The sequence below is a fragment of the Podarcis tiliguerta genome, assembly GCF_965153285.1.
Source record: "Podarcis tiliguerta genome assembly, chromosome: 17".
Classification (NCBI taxonomy): Eukaryota; Metazoa; Chordata; class Lepidosauria; order Squamata; family Lacertidae; genus Podarcis; species Podarcis tiliguerta.
The window spans coordinates 30,247,852-30,275,120 of NC_139550.1; the positions used below are offsets into that span (position 1 = coordinate 30,247,852).

Here is a 27,269-nt window from a genome sequence, read left to right on the forward strand (position 1 = left end):
ACCCTATTAGGATGAAATGGTCCTTTGGGGGATTTTCTGCACTGTCCCTGTCTTCCGGAATCCTTTTTGGGTGTGGCCTTGATGGTACGATGAGCCTTGCTCGGGTCTTGAGGCGGGTGACTTCATTTCGGGTTTCCTCTGTTTCCCCAGGCTCCCCTTAAAGAATACTGGAACGACCCACAACTTGATGAGGGGGAGCGGTTCCTGCGAGATTATATCTTGAACAAGCGCTACGAGGAGGCAGATGATGGAGGGGAGGAAGAGGAGGAGGAGGAGGGGTGAGTGCCGATGGATGGATTTTTGAGTTCCTTAAGGATAGGGCATAACTTTCCCTGGTGTGTCTCCCCCTGTCCCCAATCTAGGTGAAGGTAGATGGAAAGGAAATTTATTTCTTGAGCTCCCCTCTTCCCCCATTCACTAATTCACTAACGTTCATGGGTAAGATCTAACACAATGTCACTTAATGGAGGTTGATAATCTGTGGGTATGCCTTCTATAGTGACACCAGGATAACCTTAATAAATAAATTTTATTTTTTTTTAAATAATTCATCCATGCTCACATGGTCCACAGGGGGAGGTGTTCATGGGTCCATGGGCTAAGTTATTTGCACAGTGTTCTTTCCTCTTAAAGTTTCTGATTTTCACCAGCAATACCAGGAAAGATCATGCTTACTAGCTGCTTTGCTTCTCAATATTCTCTGGTTAGGGACGCGGGTGGCGCTGTGGGTAAAACCTCAGCGCCTAGAACTTGCCGATCGTCAGGTCGGCGGTTCGAATCCCCGCGGCGGGGTGCGCTCCCGTCGTTCGGTACCAGCGCCTGCCAACCTAGCAGTTCGAAAGCACCCCCGGGTGCAAGCAGATAAATAGGGACCGCTTACCAGCAGGAAGGTAAACGGCGTTCCGTGTGCTGCGCTGGCTCACCAGATGCAGCTTGTCACGCTGGCCACATGACCCGGAAGTGTCTGCGGACAGCGCTGGCCCCCGGCCTCTTAAGTGAGATGGGCGCACAACCCTAGAGTCGGGCACGACTGGCCCGTACGGGCAGGGGTACCTTTACCTTTTTATTCTCTGGTTGGCCTCTGTTATTTTCTCCTACCGATAGAGAACCTACCTAAGGACTATATACGGGCTCTTGGGTACCCCGTAAGGGATAAAGTAGCAGTTATTTCTTATAACACTGTCCTTGCGCTATATTCCCTCTTCCTGTTCATGTGCTGCCTTCTCCACAGGCTCCGCGGAGCACAGCTGGCTATATCGGATTCGTCGGATGAGGGCGAGCTGTTCTTAAAGAAGCAAGAGGATTTCGAGCGCAAGTACAACTTCCGCTTCGAGGAGCCTGAGGCCCAGTTGGTGAGGGGAAACGTTCTCTGCCTGCACGGGCCTGGGAAGTTAGGCTTTCTTCTGGGTGTCCTGGCGCCATTATGTTATGAGTGACAAGAGGGATGTCCTCTCTCTGTGAGGAGACTGGGGTGATGAAAGGGGGTGCTGCTGGGATCTCTGCTCATCTGAAGAACGTGAGGCTGAAGAGTTCTTCTTTTCTCTTCTCCGATACCTGTACCGCCAGATGAAAACATATCCCCGCAACATTGCAACCTCGGTGCGCCGGAAGGACGAGCGCCGTAAAGAGAAACGGCAGGAGACTCAGGAGCGCAAGAAGAAAGTGAGTTCTGTACAGATACAAGCGGAGGATGTTCAGCTCTATTGGGCTGCCTAGGAGGGCTGAAACATTTGCCTATTATTATTATTATTATTATTAGAATTTATATACCGCCCTATACCCAGAGGTCTCAGGGCGGTTCACAGAACAAAATCAAAATATAAAACCACAAAATAAATAATCAAATTGAAAACAACAACCCAATAACACGTCCCAAAAACCCCCACATTTTAAAAGGGCATAGGGCAGGGGTAGGCAACCTAAGGCCCGGGGGCCGGATACAGCCCAATTGCCTTCTCAATCCGGCCCGCGGACAGTCTGGGAATCAGCATGTTTTTACATGAGTAGAATGTGTCCTTTTATTTAAAATGCATCTCTGGGTTATTTGTGGGCCATGCCTGGTGTTTTTACATGAGTAGAATGTGTGCTTTTGTTTAAAATGCATCTCTGGGTTATTTCTGGGGCATAGGAATTTGTCCATTCCCCCCCCCCCTCAAAATATAGTCTGGCCCACCACATGGTCTGAGGGACGGTGGACCAGCCCATGACTGAAAAAGGTTGCTGACCCCTGGTTTAGGGTGTCAAATCAAATCAACTAAAGACCTGGTTAAAACGGAACGTTTTTGCGTGGTGCCTAAAGGTGTATAATTAATCATTTCATTTCTGTACCGCTTTACATTTTTCAGAAAAGAGCTCAAAGCGGTTTACAAACCTACAATAAAACATCAAAAAAAGTAATCCAGAATAAAACGTTACTGAATAAAGTCAAATATAAATTATAAATTCCAAGCAACATAAATAACGGGAAACTAAAATGTTAAAGATTCCAAAATAAAATATTGCAAAGAAGGTAAACTACGGAACACACGTTTCATGCAGCAAAGTTAACCCCAAAAATTATCTGAAACATTTCAAAAGAAAACATTACTAAAGGAAATCCAGTATAAAATGCACATTTAAAACAGCATAACTAGCACAGAAATAAAATATAAACATAGAGCATATCCGCTGCTGTTGCTGCCATGCCTGTCAATGTGGTTCATGGTGGGCGACAGCAATGGAAGCTCAGGCTCAATGACCTGGAGCTGCACTCAGACAGCCGAGGTGATCTCTGGTCTCTTCAGCAACCTCAGCTTTTGTAGCTGGAGTCAGTCCAGACCCCGCCCTCCCAGGTCAGGTGGGAAAAGTCCTGCAAAGCGGAGAGCAGGTCTCTCAGGACTCCCAGGGAAGTGTAGGCGGGTTCAGGCATAAAGGCGCCAAGCGAATTTCCCTGGGAATAGCATTCTTCAGACGTAGATCTGGGTGCCGGATGGGCCAAATAACGGCCTTCTCCCGTAATACTGTGCTTTTCTTCACCCTAAAAGGAGAAGGCTCAAAAACAGGAGGAGCTGAAGCAGCTGAAGAACCTGAAGCGCCGGGAGATCCTGGAACGGCTGGGGAAGCTGCGTGAGATCACCGGCAGTGCAACCAGCACCTTCCAGGAAATGGACCTCGAAGGGGACTTTGATCCCACCCAACATGACCAGCTCATGGAGGTGGGTGCATGTTGTATACCAGTGCTGAGGGTTCTGGCTGGCACCCAGAAGACACTGCCCCAGCCCCTCTCCAAAATGGTAGGGCCGTGTTAAGGCTGAGTCAGCTGAACCCCATTCTCCTGCCACAACGAGAAATTGAGGGAAGTAGATTTGGCTTGTCGTTTGAAAACGGCTCAGTGAATTGATTTTAAACTTAGCAGTGCTTTTGCCTTCTAGGTATTAGCCAACTTCTTTTTTTTTTTTTTTAGAAATCATTTTTATTTGATTTTACAAATATAAATTTATAACATTCCAAATGCGTATCCATATACAGTGGTGCCCCGCAAGATGAATGCCTCGCAAGACGGAAAAACCGCTAGACGAAAGGGTTTTCCGTTTTGGAGGTGCTTCGCAAAACAAATTTCCTATGGGCTTGCTTCGCAAGACGAAAATGTCTTGCGAGTTCGTGCGGGGTTTTTTTCCTCCCCTCCCCTTTTCCCCAAGCCGCTAAGCCGCTTAACAGCTGATCCGCTAAGCCGCTTAACAGCTGATCCGCTAAGCCGCTTAACAGCTGATCCGCTAAGCCGCTTATCAGCTGATCCGCTAAGCCGCTTATCAGCTGATCCGCTAAGCCGCTTAACAGCTGATCCGCTAAGCCGCTTATCAGCTGATCCGCTAAGCCGCTAGTAGCGCTAAGCCGCTAATGGGCTTGCTTTGCAAGACGGAAAAAACCGCAAGACGAAGAGACTCGCGGAACGGATTCTTTTCGTCTTGCGAGGCACCACTGTATAGAGATTACTCTGAATCTCGAGACTTCACTCTCATCCCCTTCATGGGCCCTCTTGTCAACATTTACAACTGCATATTATTCCATATTCTATGTAGTCGTACCTTGGAAGTCGAACGGAATCCGTTCCGGAAGCCCATTTGACTTCCAAAACATTCGGAAGCCAAAGCGCAGCTTCTGATTGGCTGCAGGAGCTTCCAGCTGTTTGGGGACTACAATTCCCATCATCCCTGACCACTGGTCCTGTTAGCCAGGGGTGATGGGAGTTGTAGTCCAAAAACAGCTGGAGGGCCAAGTTGGGCCATCACTGGTTTAGGCAGTAGTCAATGCTTGAATTGATTTGTAGAGTTGGATGGGACCCTGAGGACCGTCTAGTCTAACCTTTCTCCCAGTATGCCCCACGGAGGACCTTAAAGTCCATAAATAGCAACACCCTAGTGGTCCCGGGCCTTAAGGAAGTTAGATTAGCTTCATCCAGAGCCAGGGCCTTTTCAACTCTGGCTCCGGCCTGGTGGAACGCTCTGTCTCATGAGACCAGGGCCCTGCAGGATCTGATTTCTTTCCGCAGAGCCTGTAAGACAGAGTTGTTCCACCTGGCCTTTAGCTTGGAATTAACTTGATCCCCTCCCCCTCTTTCCTTTTTCCTTTCTCCTTCGGTGATGAAACTCCTTATTTGGGGACTTCCATGGTTTTTTTTTTTCCTGGCCCACGTAGGACCAGTCTGGATAGTTGGCCTTGGTGAAGACTTGACCTTTTCATCCCCCCAAAAGTTTTTGATTTGAGTTTCTACTGAAATGAGGCTGCATTTTAATGTTGTATTTTGATCTTGTTTTTAAGTTGTATTTCCATCAATTGTTTTTATACCTGGCATACCGGGCCACCCTGAGCCCGGTCTTGGCTGGGTAGGGCGGGGTATAAATAAAAATTATTATTATTATTATTATTATTATTATTATTATTATTATTATTATTTATTATCATTCTCTGTTTCCTACAGAAATTATTTGGGGACGAGTATTACGGAGTTGGTGAGGAAGAGAAACCGCAGTTTGAGGCAGAGGAAGGAATTGACGGTATGTCGAGAAGATGCCCTGGCACATGGGCAGCTTGCCCTCGGTCTGAAAACAAATTTGCTTGTGAGGTCAGCATTGGGATCCCCAATTCCAGAGCAGTACCCCCTCGACCTGGTGCTTTTTCTGGGTGAGGATGGCAGGATCTGTTTGTCCAAACCATCTGGAAGACACCAGGTTGGGAAAGGCTGCTTTAGATGGGCACCTGCTCAGGTGGCTTTTAATGATGTGTTTGTGGAGTGTTGCGTGAAACTGGATTTACTTTGGCTTGATCCAGCAAGGTTCTTGTTAGTCTTCCTTTTGGCGCATGCAAGATCTGTTGCAGAATGCTTTTGGCTGGGAGAATTTTTGCTGAAGAGAACATGAGTTGGGGACATGAAAGGAGGAAGGCAAGCAAGCCGGGAGTATTTTGCAGAAGCTGCCCATGTAATGTGGAATCTGCCTGGAATGTTAAAATGAGTACTGTGCTTTAGAGATCCTCAGGAGTCATTTGGTGTATTCCTGCGTGACGCTTGTTTCTTTTTTTTATTTACCGTATTTTTCGCTCTATAACACGCACCCGACCATAACACGCTCGTAGTTTTTAGAGGAGGAAAATCCGTAGGCATGCCACCCGCAGGCATTTCCTCCACAACACGCACAGACATTTCCCCTTACTTTCTAGGAGGAAAAAAGTGAGTGTTATGGTGCAAAAAATACGGTATATATAATTTTTATTAAATTTTCTGATTTACATTTCAAAATATTCATTTAAACAACCTTAAATCAATGTCTTCCCTTCTCTTTCCATGGTTCATTTTGCATACCACCCATCCTTCATATTTTACATAAACTAAACCATTCAGTAATCCATCCATCAGAACTTATTTTTATCCATCAGAAACTTATTTACATCCATCAGAACTTATTTTCACTGTTGAATTTATCTTAATGCTACCAGCATTCTTTACTTAATATATGGGTGAAAATTGTGATCATTTAACATTTTCCAGTCTTTTTCCAGTCTACATTCTTTTTGTTCTCTTATTCTATATGTTAAGTCTGCAAGCTGCATGTATTCCATCAGTTTAAATTGCCATTCTTCTTTGGTTGTTACCTTCCTCGTTTTCTATTTTGGGGCTGATAAAACATGAGCCGCAGTCGTAGCATACATAAATAGCCTTTTTTGACACCTGGGAATTTCCCTCTGAATTATCCCCAACCAAAAGGACTCTGTTTTTTGTTTTTGTTTTTTGGAAAAGTACTTTTAAACATTTTTTTCAATTCATTAAATATCATTTCCCAATACTCTTTTACCCTTTTACGTCCACCACATATGATAAAACGTACCCTCAACCTCATTACATTTCCAGCACGTGAAGCTCGTTTCATGCCTTCAGATGCCTTAAGAGGGGGACTCTGTTTCTTTATCCACCCCAACTTTGGTCGAGGGATTCTTGGGCATTACTGCAGGCCGGTTCCTGGGTGAGGTTCAGAAAGCAATGGGACGAAAGGAATCATTAGCTTAGAAAGCAAAAATGTCTTTTTTGTCTTCATCCCGAATGCAGATGAGTGGAATTGGGACAAGTGGACAGGAGGCGATGGAACTGAAGCAGAAGCTGACCTGGGGCTGCAGGAGGACGAAGAATACCACCCCCACTGCGAGGATCCTGACTTTGTGGTATGTCTGGCTTGCATTCTTAACCAGGAGGCCCAGCTCTGGTTGCTGAGGTGGTGCGGGTCTCTAATACTACTACAGTGGTGCCGCGCAAGACGAATGCCTCGCAAGACAGAAAACCCGCAAGACGAAAGGGTTTTCCGTTTTCAGAGGCGCTTCGCAAGACGAATTTCCCTATGGGCTTGCTTCGCAAGACGAAAATGTCTTGCGATTTTTGAGGTTTTTTTCCGCTCCCCAACCCCTTTTTCTAAAGCGCTAAGCTGCTAATAGCCTTTTAGCAGCTAAACCGCTAATCCCTTAAGCCTTTAATAGCCGTTAATAGCCCTTAAACTGCCAATAGCACTAATAGTGCTAATCCGCTAATGGGCTTGCTTCGCAAGACGAAAAGACTCGCGGAACGGATTCTTTTCGTCTTGCGAGGCACCACTGTACTACTACTACTGCTACCACTACTAATAATAATAATAATGATAATTTTTTATTTATACCTCGCCCTCCCCAGCCAAGGCCTGGCTCAGGGAGGCTAACAAGCAATAATAAAAAGAAGTTGAATGAATACAACTTAAATACAACATTAAAATATTGAAACATTAAAATATTAAAATGTAGCCTCATCACAGGAGGAGAAAGGAAAAGAAAAAAGAAAGAGAGGGAGGGAATCAAATTGGGTCCAAGCCAAAGGCCAGGCAGAACAACTCTGTCTTACAGGCCCCGCGGAAAGAAATCAGATCCTGCAGGGCCCTGGTCTCATGAGGCAGAGCGTTCCACCAGGCTGGAGCCAGAGTAAATAATAATAATAATAATAATAATAATAATAATAATAATAATAATAAAGCAATAAAACATCAAACATTAAAAACTTCCCTAAACAGGGCTGCCTTTAGATGTCTTCTAAAAGTCAGATAGTTGTTTATTTCCTTGACATCTGGTGGGAGGGCGTTCCACAGGGCAGGCACCACCACCGAGAAGGCCCTCTGCCCAGTTCCCTGTAACCTCACTTGTCGCAGAGAGGGAACTGCCAGAAGGCCCTCAGAGCTGGACCTCAGCGTCTGGGCTGAACAATGGGGGTGGAGACCCTTCTTCAGGTCTACTGGGCCAAGCCGTTTAGGACTTTAAAGGTCAGCACCAACACTTTGAATTGCGCTCGGAAACACTTTGAATTGTGCTCGCGCCCGTTCATGCACTGCAGCTATGGATTGGCAGAAGATGGTGCCCGTGAAGGAATGGACAAATAGATGAGGGAAAGCCATAGTCTCTGGTCAGTGTGAGGATTTGAGGACACTTAGCAAAAACGGTGACATGTAATGGCTAGAGGTGGGGAAAGGGGGCAGACTTTGGGCAACATCTTTCATGAGGTGATGCCAGGATTTGATGCATTTTTGGATGCAGCTGTCGCATCCCTGCTTTCCTCCCTGAGGACTGGGAACATATTTAATGAAGAGCGGTGAAATCTGCATTTCCTAGGAGCCTTGCACAACCATAGGGGTGCAGTTGGCATTCTGTATGCTGAAGTGGGCAGCAGGAGAGATGCCCCTGCAAATACGATACGATAATGTTTATTGTCATTGTCACATATAGAACAATGAAATTGAAAATCTACATCAGACATTCAGAAACCAACAAGCCTGCTATCCCAGCCTGGTTAACCCCCTAAAAACTCTGATACCCCATAATTATATACAATATACTCCCACAGAGACTACCTTACACTACGTTTAAAACCAAAATCGCATTTGAATAGAAACTGTTTCTCAGGCGGCTAATCCTAGTCTTTATAACCCTGTACCTTCTTCTAGAAGGCAGAAGCTGAAAGAGATCATTTTTGGGGTGCACACTATCCTGCGCTATCTCTGCAGCTTTCTTATGGCACCTGGAAGCATAGATTTGATCCAAGGTGGGAAGAGTGCACCCAATTATTCTTTCCGCAGTCTTTACAACCCTGGACAACATTGTTTTTTCCCTGGCCGTGCAGCTCCCAAACCACACAGACCATAAGTCACTCAACAGTACAATGGTAAAATGCCACCAACATGACATTTTGAGAGATTATTTTATGGGGGCAGGGGCTGGTGAGCGATAAGCAGCAGCTTCTTGCTCTGTGTCTGGTTGGGTTCTAGTCTTGTTTACCCTGTGTGGACTTCTGGCACCAGGGGAGAAGGGAGGTTGGCTCTGCTTTCCTCCTGGGGTTTGCGACACCCGTGTGAAATGATGCTTGCTTTTCTCCTCTCTGCTCCCCTCCACAAACCACCTCTACAGATGGATGCCGATTACGACCCCACCCAGGAGCCAGGCCCATCCAGAAAGCAACGGAGGCTGGAGGTTCCCCTTCTGGGCAAGAAGAAGCGCAAGTCGCATTTTGCAGAGGCTGTCAGTCGGGAGAAAAAACCCTTTGACCCCGGTAAGGATGGTAGCTGAGCCAGCCTTACTTGCATGGTGTCTTTTGCCCATAGAACCTCTCCCAGGCCAGGTGGCGTCAGTTGCATTTGAGAATTGTTGGAACTGAGAGAGAAGGGGAATTGCTCTCTTTGGGGGATGGAGGCTTCCCTGAGAGACTGAATGCTTCTGGGCATTTTTCAGATTCCCCGTTTAGTGAAAATCTTCTTGCCCAGCCAAACATCTTTCTCTTCCTCCCTCCCTCCCTCTCTCTCTCTCTTTTTAAAAAAAATTATGCTTCTCAGGTTTATACATTTCATTAATTTCACAATCATTTTAACGTTTCAAAATTTGTCTTCCTTTGGTTCCTTAAATTTAATTTTAATATCTTCTGCATATCCAAATTCTCCTTAATTTGCTCAATTATTTATCTACTTTAAATACTCTCATAAAACTGCAGGTTGTTACAATAACCCTGCCAATGTTCTTATCTATTTAAAATTTATCTGTAAATATTCAACAAACCATTTCCATTCTTTTATAAGAAGTTTGCTATCTTGATTTCTTATTATTCCGGTAAGTTTCGCCCTTTCTGCATATTCCACAAGTTGTTGTGTCCATTCTTCCTTTTCTGGGACTTCTGCTTCTTTCCATTTTGTGGCAGGTAACATTCCTGCTGCTATAGTAGCATACATAAATAAGTTCCTTTTTATTTTATTTTTAAAAATATTTTTATTAAATTTTATTTAACGAATTTAAATTCAGACATTAAACATCCACATCATCATTTAAGCTTCTCTGAATCCTTCGTCTCCCCTCCGCCCTTCCATGGTTACAATTATCAATCTTTTTTTCAACTGCTTCCCTTATATTCTCTATTTTTTTAAAAGAAACAATCCATTTTTTACGATAGTTTTTCGTACGTTGCAAGCATTACTGCAATCCTGCCAAAGTTTTTAATTGTTTACAGTGTTCTCTTAAATACATTGTAAATTTTTTTACATTGGGGAAAAATATGCATCAATAAGTTTCTATACAATTTAGGTATTTCTGTCCCTATAATTACCCAAAGAAAAGCTTCTGGTTTTTTTGTTTTTGTTTTTACAAAGGTTATTAAAAACTCTCTCTCTTTCTCTTTGCAGAGACAAAGACCTTTGAGCAGTACCTAGATGAATTCTACCGCCTGGACTATGAAGACCTGATAGGGGACTTGCCTTGCCGTTTCAAATACCGAACCGTGGTCCCCTGCAGCTATGGGCTCTCAACTGAGGAGGTAGGTACCGTATTTTTCGCTCTATAAGACGCACAAGACGACAAGACGCACCTAGTTTTTGGAGGAGGAAAACAAAAACAAAAATATTCTGAATCTCAGAAGCCAGAACAGCAAGAGGGATTGCTGCGCAGTAAAAGCAGCAATCCCTCTTGCTGTTCTGGCTTCTGGGATAGCTGCGCAGCCTGCATTCGCTCCATAAGACGCACACACATTTCCCCTTACTTTTTAGGAGGGAAAAAGTCAGTCTTATAGAGCAAAAAATACAGTAACTTGACCCTTTGGCAGAGACTGAGGCAGATTTCTTTTCTCCCGCTGGGGTGGGGAGGACCGTTGTCTGTTTTGGTCAGACAGTGGTACCTCGGGTTACATACACTTCAGGTTACATACGCTTCAGGTTACAGACTCCGCTAACCCAGAAATAGTACCTCAGGTTAAGAACTTTGCTTCAGGATGAGAACAGAAATCGTGCTCCGGAGGTGCAGCGGCAGCAGGAGGCCCCAATAGCTAAAGTAGTGCTTCAGGTTAAGAACAGTTTCAGGTTAAGAACGGACCTCCGGAACGAATTAAGTACTTAACTCGAGGTACCACTGTATACTAGATGAGATGCAACAAACTGAAGCTCAATCCAGAGAAGATTGAGTCACTGTTTGTGGGCGGTTCCCTAGACTGGATGGATGGAAGATGACCTGCTCTTGATGGGGTTACATTCCTTTTGAAGGAGCTGGTACGTAGCTTGGGGATACTTCTGGACCCATTGCTTGAGACTCAAGTGCCTTCTGTCTGCTTCGGCAGGTGGCCCACACATGCCTCTGTTTGGACAGGGATAGCCTAACATCTGTCATCTAAGCTCACGTAACCTCCAGGCTAGATTATTGCAATACGTTCTACATGGGGCTGCCTCTGAAGGCGATTCAGAAACTTCAGCTGGTACAGAATGCGGCGGCCAGGTTGCTCAAGACCAGGGGTTAGCAACCTTTTTCAGCTGTGGGCCAGTCCACCGTCCCTCAGACCATGTGGTGGGCCAGACGATATTTTGAAGAAAAAAATGAATGAATTCCTATGCCCCAGAAGTACATTTTAAATAAAAGGACACATTCTATTTATGTAAAAACACGCTGATTCTGTGGAACGCCCTCCCACCAGATGTCAAAGAGAACAACAACTACCAGACTTTTAGAAGACATCTGAAGGCAGCCCTGTTTAGGGAAGCTTTTAATGTTTGATGCATTACTGTATTAATATTTTGTTGGAAGCTGCCCAGAATGGCTGGGGAAGCCCAGCCAGATGGGTGGGGTATAAATAATAAATTATTATTATTATTATTATTATTAAAATAAGAAATGAATGATTCTTTCTCCCTAGATCCTGGCAGCTGATGACAAGGAGCTGAACCGCTGGTGTTCTTTGCGGAAGACCTGTATGTACAGGTGAGGCGCAGGAAGGATGTGGTGTCTGTCTACACTGGAAACCGAATTAAGGGGGGGGGTCCTGCTGTGTGCAGTGTGGCTTGGGGACCAGGACTCCTGGGTTCTAGCCCACTTCTGGTTGCGCTGGTCGCCGCGACTCGTGCTTCAGTTTTTTTGAAGAATTCAAGATTTTCTGGCAAGCGACAATGCACAAAGGGGCCTGCAAGTTTGGGAATGGGGCGGAGGTGAGTCACAGAGCAATCCACTGCAGCTCCAGTGTCTAGCAAAGAGGAATCTTTGCAGACCTCTTGGTTTTTGGGGGGTTCTGCGCCTGCACAAGGCACCATCCACTACCTGCCATGCTGTTGTCTACGATGAGATGGTTTTGTTCCTTGCTTTTCCCCTCCCAGCCCCATCAGGGTGGGGAGGCAGGCAAGGAGGGCATCTTGCATGTGGCACCTGACAGGTGTATTCTCCATGCAGGTCTGAGAAGGAGGAGCTGCGAGACAAGATGGCCTATGAGCAGAAAGGCCAGAATACTTGGAAGAAGAAGCAGGTTCTCAAATCCCTTCAGTCAGAGTATGTGCTCTATTCTATATCTATCTATATTGCTATTTTATTTGGTTTCAAGATTGCATTTTAACACTCAATAATTTTACTCCTTCAATGCTAATGACTTTCTGCTTGTTCATTCTCAAAGTTCATAAATATAATTTCACATAACTGCATTTTTTAAAGTACCCACATGTCAAGCTTCATCCTTTTTAACTGGTTTCTTAATATAATCTACTATTTTTCCCCTTAAACTTCAAACCCCACTGTGGACTTCATGTATAAAGAATAACTTTTTAAGTCCGTTTTGGGGGTCTAATCCTGCTCACTGGTTGGTTTAATCCAGTCCCCGTGGCAGTTTATTTTCCTGGGGTAAAATCCTAAAAAAAAGCTCCACAACTTCAATCCTAAAAAAAGGCCAACAACTTTGGTCAGCCCTCACGGCCCTTCACATCATCAAATTTGGCCCTCATTGAAAAAAGTTTGGACACCACTGTTTTAAGTAAATTAGGAAAGGTCTCCTGTCAACAACAACAACAATAATAATAATAATAATTTTATTTATATCCTGCCCTCCCCAGCCGAAGCCGGGCTCAGAGCGGCTAACAACAATAAAAGTAACACAACATTCTAAAATCAATTCATTCTAAAATCAATTCAGAATCAAATTCATGGCAACCATTGGACTAGAGTTCTGTGGGGATTACCCAAGGAGGGGGTCAGACTGTGCCTTGGCCAAAGGCCTGGTGGAACAGCTCTGTCTTGCAGGCCCTGCGGAAAGATGTCGTCCCGCAGATCCCTAGTCTCTTGTGACAGAGAGTTCTACCAGATCGTGGCCACTGCCGAAAAAGCCCTGGCTCTGGTTGAGGCCAGCCTAACCTCCCTGTGGCCCGGAATCTCCAAGATGTTTTTATTTGAAGATCGTAAGGTCCTCCATAGGACATACCAAGAGAGGCGGTTCCGTAGGTACGAGGGTCCTAGGCCACATAGGGCTTTAAAGGTTAAAACCAGCACCTTAAACCTGATCCTGTACTCCACCGGGAGCCAGTGCAGCTGGTATAGCACCGGGTGAATGTGATCTCACAGCGAGGACCCCGTAAGGAGTCTCGCTGCGGCATTCTGCAGCCGCTGGAGTTTCTGGGTCAGTCTCAAGGGCAGCCCCATGTAGAGTGAGTTACAATAATCAAGTCTGGAGGTGACCGTCGCGTGGATCACAGTGGCTAGGTCAAGGTGAGAGGTAAGGAACCAACTGCTTAGCTTGGCGGAGATGAAAAAATGCTGCTTTTGTTATAGCTGCAATCTGCGCCTCCATGGAAAGGGAGGTGTCGAAGATTACACCCAAACTCTTAACGGACGGTGCTGGCACTAATTGCGCCCCCGCAAGAGATGGGAGTTGCAAGGATCTAAGCTTGAGTCTCTTATCAGTGCCATCAGTTTAGTCATTTCTGCGTATTCCTTGACTTCTATCAGCCATTCTTCCTTGGAAGGTATTCTTTCCTCCTCACACTTACGAGCATAAGGATTTCTTGCCCCTGCGATTACGCTCCCTCCTGAGGCCATCTCTTTCACTCTGCAATGCAGCAGTAGCCCTCCGAGATCCGCACGATGTTTTCGTCCTATTTCATTCAACCGTTTGCTCCCCTTTCAGGGCGGAGGAGCCGGAAAGCGAAAAGAAAACGCCAGGCAAGAAGGGAAAGAAGAGCAGGGACAAGGCCAAGCGCCAGGAGCTGCCTGCTCAAGAGCTGCAGCCGTCCGGCGCCGAATGTGAGGAAGAACGGCTCCTGCTTCCCAAGGGAGATCCTGGACCGAAACCAGCGCCAGCTGCAAGCAGCCGGGTGGAGACTGCCACTCCGCAGGACCCCTCTCCTGCCCTCCCCAGAGTCCAGAGGCCGAAGAAGAGAAGCAGAAAGGGGGTGGCGCGGGTGCGGGTGGGCCGCTTGGAGTTCAGCCGCCAGCGACTCCAGGCCTACGGCCTCAACGCAAAGCGCCTGCACTTCCGCCAGCTTCTCCGCGAGAAACGGCGGAGGAAGCCTAAGGAAGGCACTCGAGACCAGGCCAAGAAAGCAGCTCAGGTCTGAGCTATCCTGCTGCGGCTCATCTTCGGAGCAAAAGTTTCCTTTCCTTGGACAAGCGGCCTGTTTGATGGCTGCAAGCGATGGCCCAGAAGGTAGTGCTTGGTGCCTCTGGGCTTCAGGGCAGGATTTGTGCGGAAGAATGATTCAAATACAAAGCAGGTTGATACCTTTGTCCCTCTTGGCATTTTGTATCGGCTCAATTGCGTCCTTCTGTTCTTCTACCCCAGTGTTTCCCAAATTTGGATCTCCAGCTGTTTTGGACTACAGTTCCCATCATCCCTGATCACTGGTCCTGCTAGCTAGGGATGATGGGAGTTGTAGTCCAAAAGCAGCTAGAGACCCAAGTTTGGGAAACCTTGTAGCCTTGTAAGTCTGGGCCCATCACAGTGTCTGTTCTCTCGTCAGTCCTTACACAGCATCTGGACCATTTCTTTCCAAGACCTGATTGGGGTTGGTGGGTTTCCCGTAAAATGCAGTTGCAGAACCAGCTGGGGTCCCATGTGGATTGCCAAAATGCTCTCGAAACTTTCCAGAGCTCCTGTGACATTAATGAAGCGTTTCTCTCTTTTCTCCTTCTCCTTCTTCTTCTTCTTCTTCTTCCTCTTCCTCTTCCTCTTCCTCTTCCTCTTCCTCATCAGTATGTGTAGGAGGTTGGTGGTGAATGGCTCATTAATTTGTCCTTTAATATCTCTTGAATTCCACTATCTTGCTGCAGGGGCCTTTAATTCCTGGTTTCTTTTTCCATTTTATTTTTTGGATAGCTGAATAGCAGTATTTTTAAAAGCGGGAGAAGGAATCGTGAATTAAAAGCCACAGAAACTGATGCTGACATTGGGGCAACGGAGAGGCTGTCACCAATTGTCTGCCTAGCTGCTCGTGGGGAAGCAATAAAACCAGGCTGTGAACATCACCCAGGCTTGCTTGAGAGTTAAAATTACAGAAGGCTCATGGTTGTAAGGGAAGGGCATTGCTGGATGATCTGCTGAAATAAGTACTATGTGGAGCCTTCATTTTAATTCTGCTTTCACCTAATTATAGAAAATAAATTCCTGGGCAGTGCAAAAGTGAAGCAGATAGTATTAGATATCTAGTTGCAAGCAAGCAAGTCCTGCAAGATGTTATCCCTTTGTAACTTGTTCCAAAAACCATTCAAGACGAAACTATTTGCGTACGCAACCACGGCTGCATGCACTCTCTTAGTGCAGAAATGGGAAAATGGTGCAACTCCGACCAAAGAAGAGTGGCAAGACAAAATTGCTGAACTATGCCGAGATGGCAAAGCTTACAGGAAAAATTAGAAATCGGAAGAGGTCTTTAATAAATAATGGGGAAAGTTTATAATTCATTTGAAAAGCTGTTGTAAACAATTACATACATTGGTAGGATTGACAGAAAACTTGTAAAGAATTGAACTATGGATTGACAAAGGATTTATAAGAAACAAGAGTTATGATAGAGGTGCAGAGGGGGAAATTGTTATGTTAAGATCCACAATTTGGGGGGGAGGGTGAGTCAGAAGAGCTTATATGTTTATGTGTTTAACTCATTTGTTTATGCAAAATAGAAAAATGCAAAAATAAAATTTATTTAAAAAATCAAAAACCATCCAAGAGGCTGTGCTCAAAATAAGATTCACATATTTTCTTTGTGGGAAGACCAGGAGGGTCCAGAATTGGCTTCCACAGTCACTTAAAGACTCACTGTTAAGACCGTGGTCACGGAAGACAATCTTGCTCGGCCACGAGTGATCACCAAAGAAAAGAAAATATAGTTAATGAGAGGCGAGCAGATCAAAAGCTGCCCTTCCCTCCTGGACACTCGAGCACTCATTCACACATACAATCTGCAAAACAAAGGTGGGATTCAAGCTAGGCCCTGTTCAGCCCATCTGGTTGACTGGACTGCATGAAATCACAGAAAGCGAGTGCCCCCCCCCATCTTTTCTTAAGAAACCCCAGAAGGCAGGCCTCTCCCGCTGGCTTCTCTGGTTTGTGACCTCGAGAGAACTTGCTAAGGCAGCTTGATGCTGGCATTAAACATGTCCTTGGGAGCTGTAATCCTGAAGTGGGTGTATTGCTCCACAGGGGGAGGCCAGGGGAGAATGCAGAGAGGAAAATGCCACGTAGATGGGACCCAGAACAGGTCAGTTCGGTTCTTGAAATTCAACACGTAGCATCTTTTATCGGAGGGCAGCTGTGCGCCTCTTTTCCCTGAGTGCGTTCTTATGCTGTGTTTAGGCCACTAAGTCTATTAACATCCCTAACAGCTGTGCATTTTGTGTTATACAGTGGTAGCTCGGGTTACATACACTTCAGGTTACATACGCTTCAGGTTACAGACTCCGCTAACCCAGAAATAGCGCTTCAGGTTAAGAACTTTGCTTCAGGATGAGAACAGAAATTGTGTTCCGGCGGCAGCAGGAGGCCCCATTAGCTAAAGTGGTGCTTCAGGTTAAGAACAGTTTCAGGTTAAGAACGGACCTCCGGAACGAATTAAGTACTTAACCCGAGGTGCCACTGTATTGAGATTTGTGCACTACTGGGAGGTATAGAGTGGTATACAATTTTAATAAATAATAATAAGAACAGCTGTAAATGTGTGTCGGGACTAAACAACCGGCAAGCTTCTTTTTTAATTTTTAATTTTATTTTGACAAAGTAATAATCATAAATAAGAATAAAAATGTGCACCCCACCCCCAAGACCATTCCATTGTAACCAACCTCCCAAAATTTCAACACCTCTTGCAATAGTTTGACCCCTTTCCATTTTAACGGTACAAATTCTACAAACCCCCTCAGTACCTCCTGAAAATAATTTCTCCTGCATATTCCCCTGTCTTACCTCTTTATACCATTCTTCCCTGTTATATTTATTTTGCTTGCCCCTTCCTAGCTATCATAATCCGTGCAGCTGCGAATAAATCTGTGAGCAAGTCCTTCACAGCCTGTGAACCTTCCACCCCATCGTAAACTGATGATAATGCTACCTCTGGATTTTTGTTCAGCTTTAGCCTACCGACTTCTGATGTGTTTTGAGAATGTGCATTGGAATCAGTTCTGCTTTCAGGGAGCTATGCAGCTGTGGGATCCTGAAGCTTGTGCTGACATGAAGGTGGAAACTGGGTGTGGTTGAGCAGCAGGAATGGGGAACTGGTGACAAGAACCTCCCCCCCCCCCAGCTGCTGTTGGGCTCCAGGCCCTATTCTCCCAGACCATGCTAGCTAGGGCTGTTGGGAGTCCGGAGGACCACACAATTCCCACCAAATACTCTTTTATATATATATTTTTAATTACATTTTCTGTTTTACAATTTAAAATACTCATTTTACATCCTTAAAATATCAACAACTTCCCTTCTCTTTCCACGGTTCATTTTACATACCATAAATCCCCACATATTTTACAAAAACTATACCATTCAGTATTCCATTATTGCATCCATCAAAACTTGTTAACGCTGATGAATTTATCTTAATGCTGCTGCCAGCATTTTCAGCGGTACACAAATTTTTCAATATTTTCAATAAATGTTTTCTAATCTTCACTAAACGTATGTTCTTCTTGTTCTCTTATTCTATATGTTAAGTCTGTGAGTTGTGCATATTCTTTCAACTTAAGTTCTTCTCTGCTTGGGACCTCGCTCGTTTTCAATTTTTGGGCTAACCAAACACAGGCCGCAGTACAGTCGTACCTTGGAAGTTGAGCAGAATCCATTCTTGAACTCCGTTCGACTTCCAAAACGTTTGGAAACCAAAGTGCAGCTTCTGATTGGCTGCAGGAAGTTCCTGCAGCCAATCGGAAGCCACGGAAGCCCCGTCAGACGTTTGGCTTCCAAAAATAGTTCACAAACCAGAAGAGTCACTAAGCTGTTCAGAAACCAGGTATGACTGTAGTAAAAAGGTAAAGGGACCCCTGACCATTAGGTCCGGTCGTGGCCGACTTTGGGGTTGTGGCGCTCATCTCGCTTTATTGGCCGAGGGAGCCGGCGTACAGCTTCTGGATCGTGTGTCCAGCATGACTAAGCCGCTTCTGGCGAACCAAAGCAGCGCACGGAAACGCCGTTTACCTTCCCGCTGGAGCGGTACCTATTTATCTACTTGCACTTTTATGTGCTAGGTTGGCAGGAGCAGGGACCGAGCAACAGGAGCTCACCCCGTCGCGGGGATTTGAACCACTGACCTTCTGATTGGCAAGCCCTAGGCTCTTGTGTTTTAGACCACAGCGCCACCTGCGTCCCGATGACTGTAGTAGCATACATAAATAACCTTTTTTGATTCCCACCAAATCTCAGCACTCTGGGCTGTTGTTTTTTTTTACTGAAGTCCTTTCTGTCGCTTGCAGCCTTGCAGGTATTATTTTCAGGGCACCTTTTCCAGGACCTGGGGCACCTGTTCCCTGAACTGCCCATCTCCCTTTTCTGATGCCTTTCAGATAACACGAAACCCTCCTCACCCAGGGAGGCTGCGATACTCCTTTGCAACTCAGTCTGCATTTTATTCAGAACTTGGGGCAAGCGGCTGGGTTTAGTTAATAGGTTTTGGGTACTGCCTTGCCTTGTTGGGTGAGATGTGTCATTCCTTAGCCTCTCACGAAGAGGGTCAGGCTGCTGTCCTGTCCTTTCGGTCCCCCTGCTTAAGAAGCCTCAGCCCCTGTGCCCAACAGCTGCTCTCTTGAGGCCAGGAGACATTGACGCGTCAAATCTTCCATCTGCTTGTTTGGCTGCTTCGTATCTCGTAATAGTCTGTGGAAGTTCTGAGCCGCTTTAGGGAGGTGAGGCGAGGTAAGGCACCCATTGACTGAGAGGCTTAACGTGGCCACTGGGCGAAAAGCGTGATTTGGTGACTATTCGGAGCCGAGCTGCGCTGAGCGTGGGGAGCCTCTACCCTGGGCCCTGAAATTCCAGAGGGGTGCTGCCTTGCCTAACCACTGCTCTGAAGATGAACTGCTTTTGCCTCTCGGTTGCCATCTGGAGACACCGCTCCTTGCTCCTGGGTGCCATTTTCCTGCTTCTGCTGCTGCTCCTCAGGCAACTGACCAAGCAGTGAGTATTGGTATGTGGGGTACAAGGGAGCTTTGTAGAGAGAACTGTCTTGGTACTGGTACGATACTGACCTTGAAATACCATTGCTCACCTTTTGTCTCTTCCTCATTTGCCACGCTAGTAATTTCCCGCACTTATTTGCCGATTCAAAAGTCTTCTGTCTCATTTGTCTAATTTTCCATTCTATCTCTTGATTTATCATTTGCATGTATTGAACTTGATATAACTTTATCTCTCTTAAAATTTCCTGTGACTTTGGTTTTGCTCTTAATCTCTTTTCTCCTTCTTTAATCTTCTCCAGAATTTTTTCTCTCTTTTCCTGTTGTAGTCTCTTCTTTAATGCATTTTGTTGTATCAAGAACCCTCTCATAACGGCTTTACTTGTGTCCCAGACTGTTCTTTTCTCAATTGTAGAATTCAAATTAATCTCGAAGTAATCTCTCAAGGTTTTCTGGGCCTTTTTAGTCACTTCCTCATCTCTGAACAAAGTGTCATTCATCCTCCATCTAAAGGAACCAATAGGTATTAAGTTCATCACCATCTTTACTGTGTTATGGTCGGAGCAAGTCTTTGGGCAGATTTCCACTTTTTTTATTTTTGGTGCCAGCACTCTAGTAATCCAAATTTGGTCGATTCTTGTCCATGTCTTGGTACTGGTACGATCCTGACCTTGAAAGACCATTGCTCACCTCTCTGCTTGATTTCTGAAAAAGGGGTTCAGAGCCAACGCAGAAGAGATGTGTTTTTGAGCAGGTGTTGCGGAATAACCACAGCCAGCTCCTTGAATCTGGTCCCAGAGGGAAGGATTGCCAGTCTGCAAGAAATGTCTTCCATCCTCACTTTTGTGTGTGTGTGTGTTTAATAAATACCGTATTTTTCGCTCTATAAGACGCACCAGGCCACAAGACGCACCTAGTTTTTGGAGGAGGAAAACAAGAAAAAAAATATTCTGAATCTCAGAAGCCAGAACAGCAAGAGGGATCGCTGCGCAGTGAAAGCATCAATCCCTCTTGCTGTTCTGGGTTCTGGGATAGCTGTGCAGCCAGCATTCGCTCCATAAGATGCACACACATTTCCCTTTACTTTTTAGGAGGGAAAAAGTGAGTCTTATAGAGCAAATAATATGGTACATCCCTATCCTGCTCTTCCTCCCAAAGCAGCTCAGGGCACAATTAGAAAGTAAGCCTTGTGTAAGAAGACTGAGAAATAAATTAATCCTTGGTATTGAGGTATCCTTAGCAGCTGCCTTCTGCAAAACTGCCTTTTGGGTTTGTTGGTTCTTTTGGGTAGCTCTAGAGATGTGCTCTAGAGATGGCACTCTGTAATTTTTGGTTCCAAGCGTCCAGATGGTCTCTTTCCTGTCCATGTGTGGAGCTGGTTGTGTTTTTCTATATATATATATAGTAATTTTTATTGTTTTACAACACAAATATACAATTTTATCCAATTTTTAACAAACAAATTCTCTCTTTTTGGACTTCCTTCAGCTTCTCTGACAATCATCCATCTGTACCTCTTAGTTACGCATTCCTTCTCCTCTAGTATTGTCTTTAGTCTTCCCTCCCACATCTATTGTTTTTGACAATACCTCTTAAATTTCACAATGCTTCTTTAAATCCCACTAACGTTGTTTGCACATCACATAGATTTTTCAGATATTCTACAAATTTCCCCCAGTCTTCGATGAACGTTTGGTCTTTAAGATATCTGATTTTCCCAGTTAGCTTGTCCAATTCTGCATAGTCCGCCAGTTTCGATCTCCAATCTTATATCGTTGGTATTTCCTCTTGTTTCCATTTCTGGGCCAGTAGAATCCTTGCAGCTGTAACAGCATATTGAAAGAGTTTGCAGTCTTTTCTTCTTATCTCTTTTCCTGTAATCCCTAAAAGAAAAGCTTCTGGTTTCTTTACAAATGTATACTTTAACATCTTTTTCAGCTCGTTATATATCATCTCCCAGAAACTTTTAACTTTACAATCCCACCACATATGATAAAATGTTCCTTCTTTTTCTTTACATTTCCAACACTTATTAGACGTCTTAAACATTTTTGCCAATTTAACTGGTGTTATATACCATCTATAGAACATTTTCATCACATTATCCTTTAACGCCGTACATGCAGTGAATTTTAAGTTATCTTTCCATAATTTTTCCCAATCCTCAAATTGTATATTATGACCAAAATCCTTGGCCCATTGTATCATTACCGACTTAACTTCTTCGTCTTTCGTATGCCATTCCAACAATATCTTATACATTTTTGACAGAATTTTACAATCTTTGTTTATTATGTCAATTTGAAACTTGGAGTCTTTTTCTGCATAACCACATTCTTTCATATCTTTTTTAAACATTTCATTAACCTGAAAGTAATGCAACCAATCATAAACATATTCTTTAACTTGTGCATATGGTTTTAATTTCCATTTTCCTCCTTCTTTCTTTGTCAGTTCACCATAAGTAATCCATTTACCTCTCATATTAATTTTCTTTACACTCATAACTTCTAACGGAGATAACCAGTGTGGAACTCTTGGTTCTAATAGGTTTTTATACCTATCCCATATTTCTCTATTTTTATTCTTCAATGAATTCTGCTGGATAAAAAAGCCACGCATCACAGCCTTACTTGCGTCCCATACAACACTCATCTTTGTACCCTTATTGCAATTGTCAACAAAGTAATCAGTTAATTTCTTTTGTACTTTTCCTACGACTTCCTGGTCGTCCAGGAGATAATCGTTGATTTTCCACCTAAATGATCTTTCTTCAAAACCTTTTAATTCCATTTTTCTTGGATTGTGATCTGAAATTATTTTAGGCTGTATTTCAACTTGTAGGATTCTTGGAGTCAGTTTGCTCGATACCCATATTTGATCTATTCTTTACATTGACTGATTCGATTCAGAAAAAATTGTGAATTGTTTCTCCAGCGGATGTCTAAGTCTCCAGATATCAGTCAAATTACAATTTTTAACCATTGAGAAGAAAGACTTGGGTAGTTTCCCTTCTTTTGATGTTCCATCTCTTAATCTGTCCATTTCCAGCGAAACTACCCCATTCATATCTCCCATTATTATGATTTTCTGATCCATAAATTCAAACAGTTTTTCATCCAAGGATTTGTAGAAGTCCGTCTTGTTTCCATTAGGTGCATAGATCCCGACAATTATCAAATTTTCCCCTTACCATTTGATCCGGACTGCTATAATTCTTCCTTCTTCATCTTTAAAAATTTGTTGCGCTTCGATTTTATTTTTGATGTATAAAACAACTCCTCTTTTTTCTCTTTATCTGAAGATATAAATTCATTTCCTAATCTTTTGTTAATCAAAATTTTCCTGTGCTTTTTTGCCACGTGAGTTTCTTGTAAACATATAATGTCCAGATTTTTCTTTTTTTTTTAATTGTTCAATTTTATTCCTTTCCCCCCCTCGTTCATTCCATTGATGTTCCAATTCCATAACTTTATCGCCATGATAGTTTCTGATTAAATAAGTTTGTTACGCTTTCTTATAACCTCTCTACTTCTTCTTCTTCTTTCTCTTCCGTCTTCTTCCCATTCTCTTCTTCTTTCTCTTCCAATTCCAAACCTCCTTCTGCACCTTTAGCTTCTTCCTCTTCTGTTCTTAGTTCTTTATACTTTGTGTGGAGCTGGTTGATGGCCCAGCAGTTCTGTAAAAGGCTCTGTAATTTATCACTAGGTCTATTCATTACCTGATCCATCTTTCCTTGAACAATATTGTTTCTTTTTTTTTTAAGTGTCAAATAAAACTCTGAACTTCCAGTTGATAGATATAGATGATAGATAGATGATAGATAGATAGATGTAGATGATAGGTGATAGATGATATAGATGATAGATGATGATAGATATCTCAAAGGGTTTCAACCTTTTTGGGTGCACAGCTCCCTTGACCAACTCCTTTCTGCGGCACCACTGGGGGGCTCAGGAGCCCAGTTATGTCAACCCTTTCCCACAGAGCTGGCAGCCTCTCATACCTTTTTGAACACCCTTGTCTAGGGTTCCCTCAGCCTCCTCTCCCCTTTCCTGGGGGGTCTTCTGGGCAGCCGCTGCTGCCGCCCCAATCTCTGAGCGCCCCCCCCAGCCAAAGAGAGGTGCCTCCTCACACTGCCCCATAGGGGCCTGGGAAGCTCCCCCAGGCCAGCCCCAGAGGCACCATTCACCTGCAGAGCTTGTAGCCAGGGCTGCTGCAACCAACAGCTCTGCACACAAGTAGACATGAGAGGAGAGAGGGAAAGGAAGAGGGACAGAGGTCAGTGTTGCCAGAGGCACCCCTGACCATCATTCAAGACACCCCAGGGTGCCACAGCACACTGGTTAAAAACCACTAATATATATATCAGTGATATTTGCATGTCATCCTTGTGCAAGGGCCATGCTGATCTCTGTATCGCTCCAATTTTAGTATACGTGCTGCCGACGCAAGTAGCAATCTCAAGATAATTGAAATGAAGATGCACCCAGCAGCTATTGTAATGAGCACAACAAGCTTCACCACTGTGTTGATCACCAGCATTACACTTTCCATTTTAAAGTTTTCTTTCTAACCCACTCAAGACAAGCTTCAGATCATTTCTGGTATGTACAGCAAGGAGTTTGGCCATTCAGCCATCACCGAGGGGCAGAGTAGTATAAAGTAATCCCAAGGCTGGTCCTACTTATACATTATCCTTAAAGTGACTAGACAGATGATTACAAAAATATCCTAATACCCCGAAGACCCCTACCCCAAGCTGTGCCAAAGTAACTGTGCTGCTGTGGCCTCTTGCTGTGGCACTCCGGTCTAAACCACTGAGTTTCTTGAGCTTGCTGATCAGAAGGTCGGCAGTTCGAATCTGCAATGGGGTGAGCATCTGTTACTCTGTCCCAGCTCCTGCCAACCTAGCAGTGCAAGTAGATAAATAGGTACTGCTGCAGCGGGAAGGTAAAAGGCATTTCCATGTGCTCTGGTTTCCGTCACAGTGCTCTGTTGCGCCAGAAGCTGTTTAGTCCTGCTGGCCACATGACCAGGAAAGCTGTCTGTGGACAAACACCAGCTCCCTCGGCCTGAAAGCGAGATGAGCGCCACAACCCCATAGTCGCCTTTGACTGGACTCAACTGTCCAGGGGCCATTTACCTTTTTTTACCTTTACTAGTAAACTGCTGGAGAGCATTGTAGTTCATGCCAGCTCTGTTCCTGGGCTCAAATTTCTGTCTGTGGAGGAGAGCAATAGCAGCTTGCTGTCAGGAGCAATTTCTTCATGTGAAACCCAGTTTGCCTGGCTTCCAACTTCTAGATACCCAGAAGATCAGTGGTAGGAAACATGTGGCTATCCAACGGTGTTTCTGTGCGCTCTGACTTCCGTCACAGTGTTCCGCTGCTGGCCACATGACCCGGAAAGCTGTCTTTGGACAAACGCCGGCTCCCTCGGCCTGAAAGCGAAACGAGCACCGCAACCCCATAGTCAGCCTTGACTGGACTTAACCATCCGGGGGTCCTTTACCTTTTCTTAAACCTTACCTTGCAGAGAAATATTGCGGATCAGCCCTGCAGAAGAACTGCTGAGTCTGCATCGGAAAAACGCATCCACTCGCTCTCTGGCTGTTCAGCAGCTGCAGGGGAAGACAGGCTTGGAAGAGCCGGTGGGCCTTAATGTTGTCTTTCTGAAGACCCACAAAACAGGCGGCAGCACGGTGCAGAACATCCTCTTCCGGGCTGGAGAGCGGCGGAACCTGACCGTGGCCTTTCCGCTCTATTCCTACCAGTTTGCCTACCCAGAGGCCTTCTCCAGGACGTTTGTGGAGGACCTCCCCCCTGGGGCCACCCATTTCAACCTGCTCTGCAGCCATATGCGGCTGGCGGTTGGCGAAGTGCAGGCGGTCATGCCGCCACACAGCATCTTCCTCACGATCCTGCGCCACCCCGTTCAAACGTTCGAGTCCGTCTTCTACTACTACCTCAATGTCGTGCCTGCCTTCCAGATGCTGGCCAACTACTCCCGGCCACTGATGGCTTTCCTGGAGGCATCGGATCGCTATTACGATGCCAGGGATGCCAGCAATGGACTGGCCAAAAACCCCATGGCCTTTGACCTAGGCCTGAACGCCAGTCAGGAAGAAGCGCCGAGTGGCCGGTGGCTGGGAGAGCTGGAAAGGCTGAATCGGACTTTTCAGCTGGTGATGATCGCGGAGCACTTTGACGAGTCGCTCCTCCTGGCGAGGGAGCTGCTGGGGCTGGACATGGAAGAGCTGGTGTACGTCAGGCTCAACGTGCGCCACAAAGAGGGCGAGCCTCTGCCCAAGGAGCTGGTGCAGAAGATCCAGGCCTGGAACTGGTTGGACATGCAGATCTACAGGTTTTTCCAGGGCGTTTTCTGGCACAAGGTGGAGCGCTATGGCTACATGCGCATGAAGAGGGAGTTGGACGCCTTCCATGCGCTGCTCAGGGAGACAGGGGCGAGGTGCCTGTCGGGGGAGCCTGTAGGACCTGAGCGCATGACCGATGAGCTGCGGCCTTGGCAGCCGGGCAGTGTCACCATTCTGGGCTACAGCCTCAAACAGAACCTCACCTATGCCCAGTACAACGGCTGCTTCCGTATCATCCTGCCTGAGCTCCAGTATCACACTTACCTCTATTACAGGCAATATGGGAGGGACATGCGCCCTTAGTGGGTTCCTGGCTATTATTTGGGGGATATTGGGTGCAATCCTGCTCCCCTCTCTATCCCTTGACCTCACCTGTCTTACTCATTTGTTTTCCATTGGTTCTCTTGGGTGCGATTCCGGCATTGCAGGGGTTTGGATTAAATGATCCTAGGGATCCTTTCTGACTTAACAACAATTATACCCCACCCATCTGACTGGGTTGCCTGAGCCACTTTGGGCAGCTTCCAACCTATATAAAAACATAATAAATCATTACACTTTAAAAGGCTTCCCTAGACAGGACTGCTTTCTAATGGTTATATAGCTACTTGATATCTGATGAGAGGGTATTCCACAGGGTGGGTGCCGCTACCAAGAAGGCCCTCTCCCTGGTTCCCTGTAGCTTCACTTATACCAAGTAGGGAATGGCCAGAAGGCCCTTGGAGCTGGATCTCAGTGTCTGGGCTGAATGATGAGGGTGGAGATGCTCCTTCAGGTATACTGGGCCAAGGCCATTTAGGGATTTAAAGGTCAACACCAACACTTTGAATTTTGCTCGGAAATGTACTGGGAGCCAATGTACTGTAGGTTTTTCAGGACCAGTGTTATATGGTCCTGGCGGACACTTCCAGCCACCAGTCTAGCTGCCACATTCTGGATTAGTTGTAGACTCTACAACTAAGCAAATGTCAAAGATACTCCTGGATAAAACACTCGATCCATTTCAATCTAGTGCCCTGCTATACAGAGACAGAATCCAAGCCTCTCTTGGACGACCAAAGAGAACTGGCTTTTCTTCTACAGTTCTCCACAACATACTGTTGTGAACAGGGATTTTCAAATATGAAAGATCAGAAAAGAGAAAGGCTTCTTTGTGCTGATGAGTGTTTGTCTCAAATTGAGATTACCTGACAAATGATTACCTGACAAAAGCAAGCTCACGCCTCTGATTGAGTTTGTATACCTACTTGAGGGACATTTGTAAGAGGCTTGTTTATTATTATATTATATTCATGTTATTATGTAGCTGCACTGTTTTATACTCCCTGGATGTCCCATGATCGTATTATAAAGTAGTTGTGTTCTATGTTATAAATCAAGCACTGCTAGTTGTCTATTTTGGTTTTCCAATGTATTTTTTATCAATTAAAAAATTGGAGTGCTGCAAGCAAATTTTTATTCTGGAAGTGTGGTCCAGATGAAAAAAG

General features: G+C 45.1%; 2 protein-coding genes across 3 annotated transcripts in view; both read left to right on the plus strand.

The window, feature by feature from the left end:
• The window catches only part of KRI1 (KRI1 homolog), a 28,556-nt gene extending 12,588 nt beyond the window's left edge, over positions 1-15,968 (plus strand). For both annotated transcript variants that reach the window (XM_083419849.1, XM_083419850.1), the window contains exons 9-19: positions 151-278; positions 1,232-1,352; positions 1,567-1,662; positions 3,024-3,194; positions 4,958-5,033; positions 6,578-6,690; positions 8,944-9,085; positions 10,203-10,333; positions 11,696-11,760; positions 12,223-12,318; positions 13,940-15,968. In XM_083419849.1, coding sequence (XP_083275975.1) covers positions 151-278; positions 1,232-1,352; positions 1,567-1,662; positions 3,024-3,194; positions 4,958-5,033; positions 6,578-6,690; positions 8,944-9,085; positions 10,203-10,333; positions 11,696-11,760; positions 12,223-12,318; positions 13,940-14,369 — 1,569 coding nt within the window. In that variant the 3' untranslated portion in view covers positions 14,370-15,968. The remainder of the gene's footprint in view (positions 1-150; positions 279-1,231; positions 1,353-1,566; positions 1,663-3,023; positions 3,195-4,957; positions 5,034-6,577; positions 6,691-8,943; positions 9,086-10,202; positions 10,334-11,695; positions 11,761-12,222; positions 12,319-13,939) is intronic.
• On the plus strand, positions 15,750-27,229 carry LOC310667615 (galactosylceramide sulfotransferase-like). Its single transcript, XM_083420363.1, has 2 exons — positions 15,750-16,508; positions 24,945-27,229. The coding sequence occupies exons 1-2, from the start codon at positions 16,390-16,392 to the stop codon at positions 26,083-26,085; spliced, it is 1,260 nt and encodes a 419-aa protein (XP_083276489.1). The 5' UTR covers positions 15,750-16,389; the 3' UTR covers positions 26,086-27,229.
• The last annotated feature ends 40 nt before the right edge of the window (positions 27,230-27,269 follow it).

Bases quoted from the DNA above. Each gene is read 5' to 3' on its own strand.
- LOC310667615 (XM_083420363.1), top strand. From the start codon at position 16,390: ATGCTGGCATTAAACATGTCCTTGGGAGCTGTAATCCTGAAGTGGGTG. The intron at 16,509-24,944 runs GTCAGTTCGGTT...CTTACCTTGCAG, and splicing joins GTAGATGGGACCCAGAACAG to AGAAATATTGCGGATCAGCC.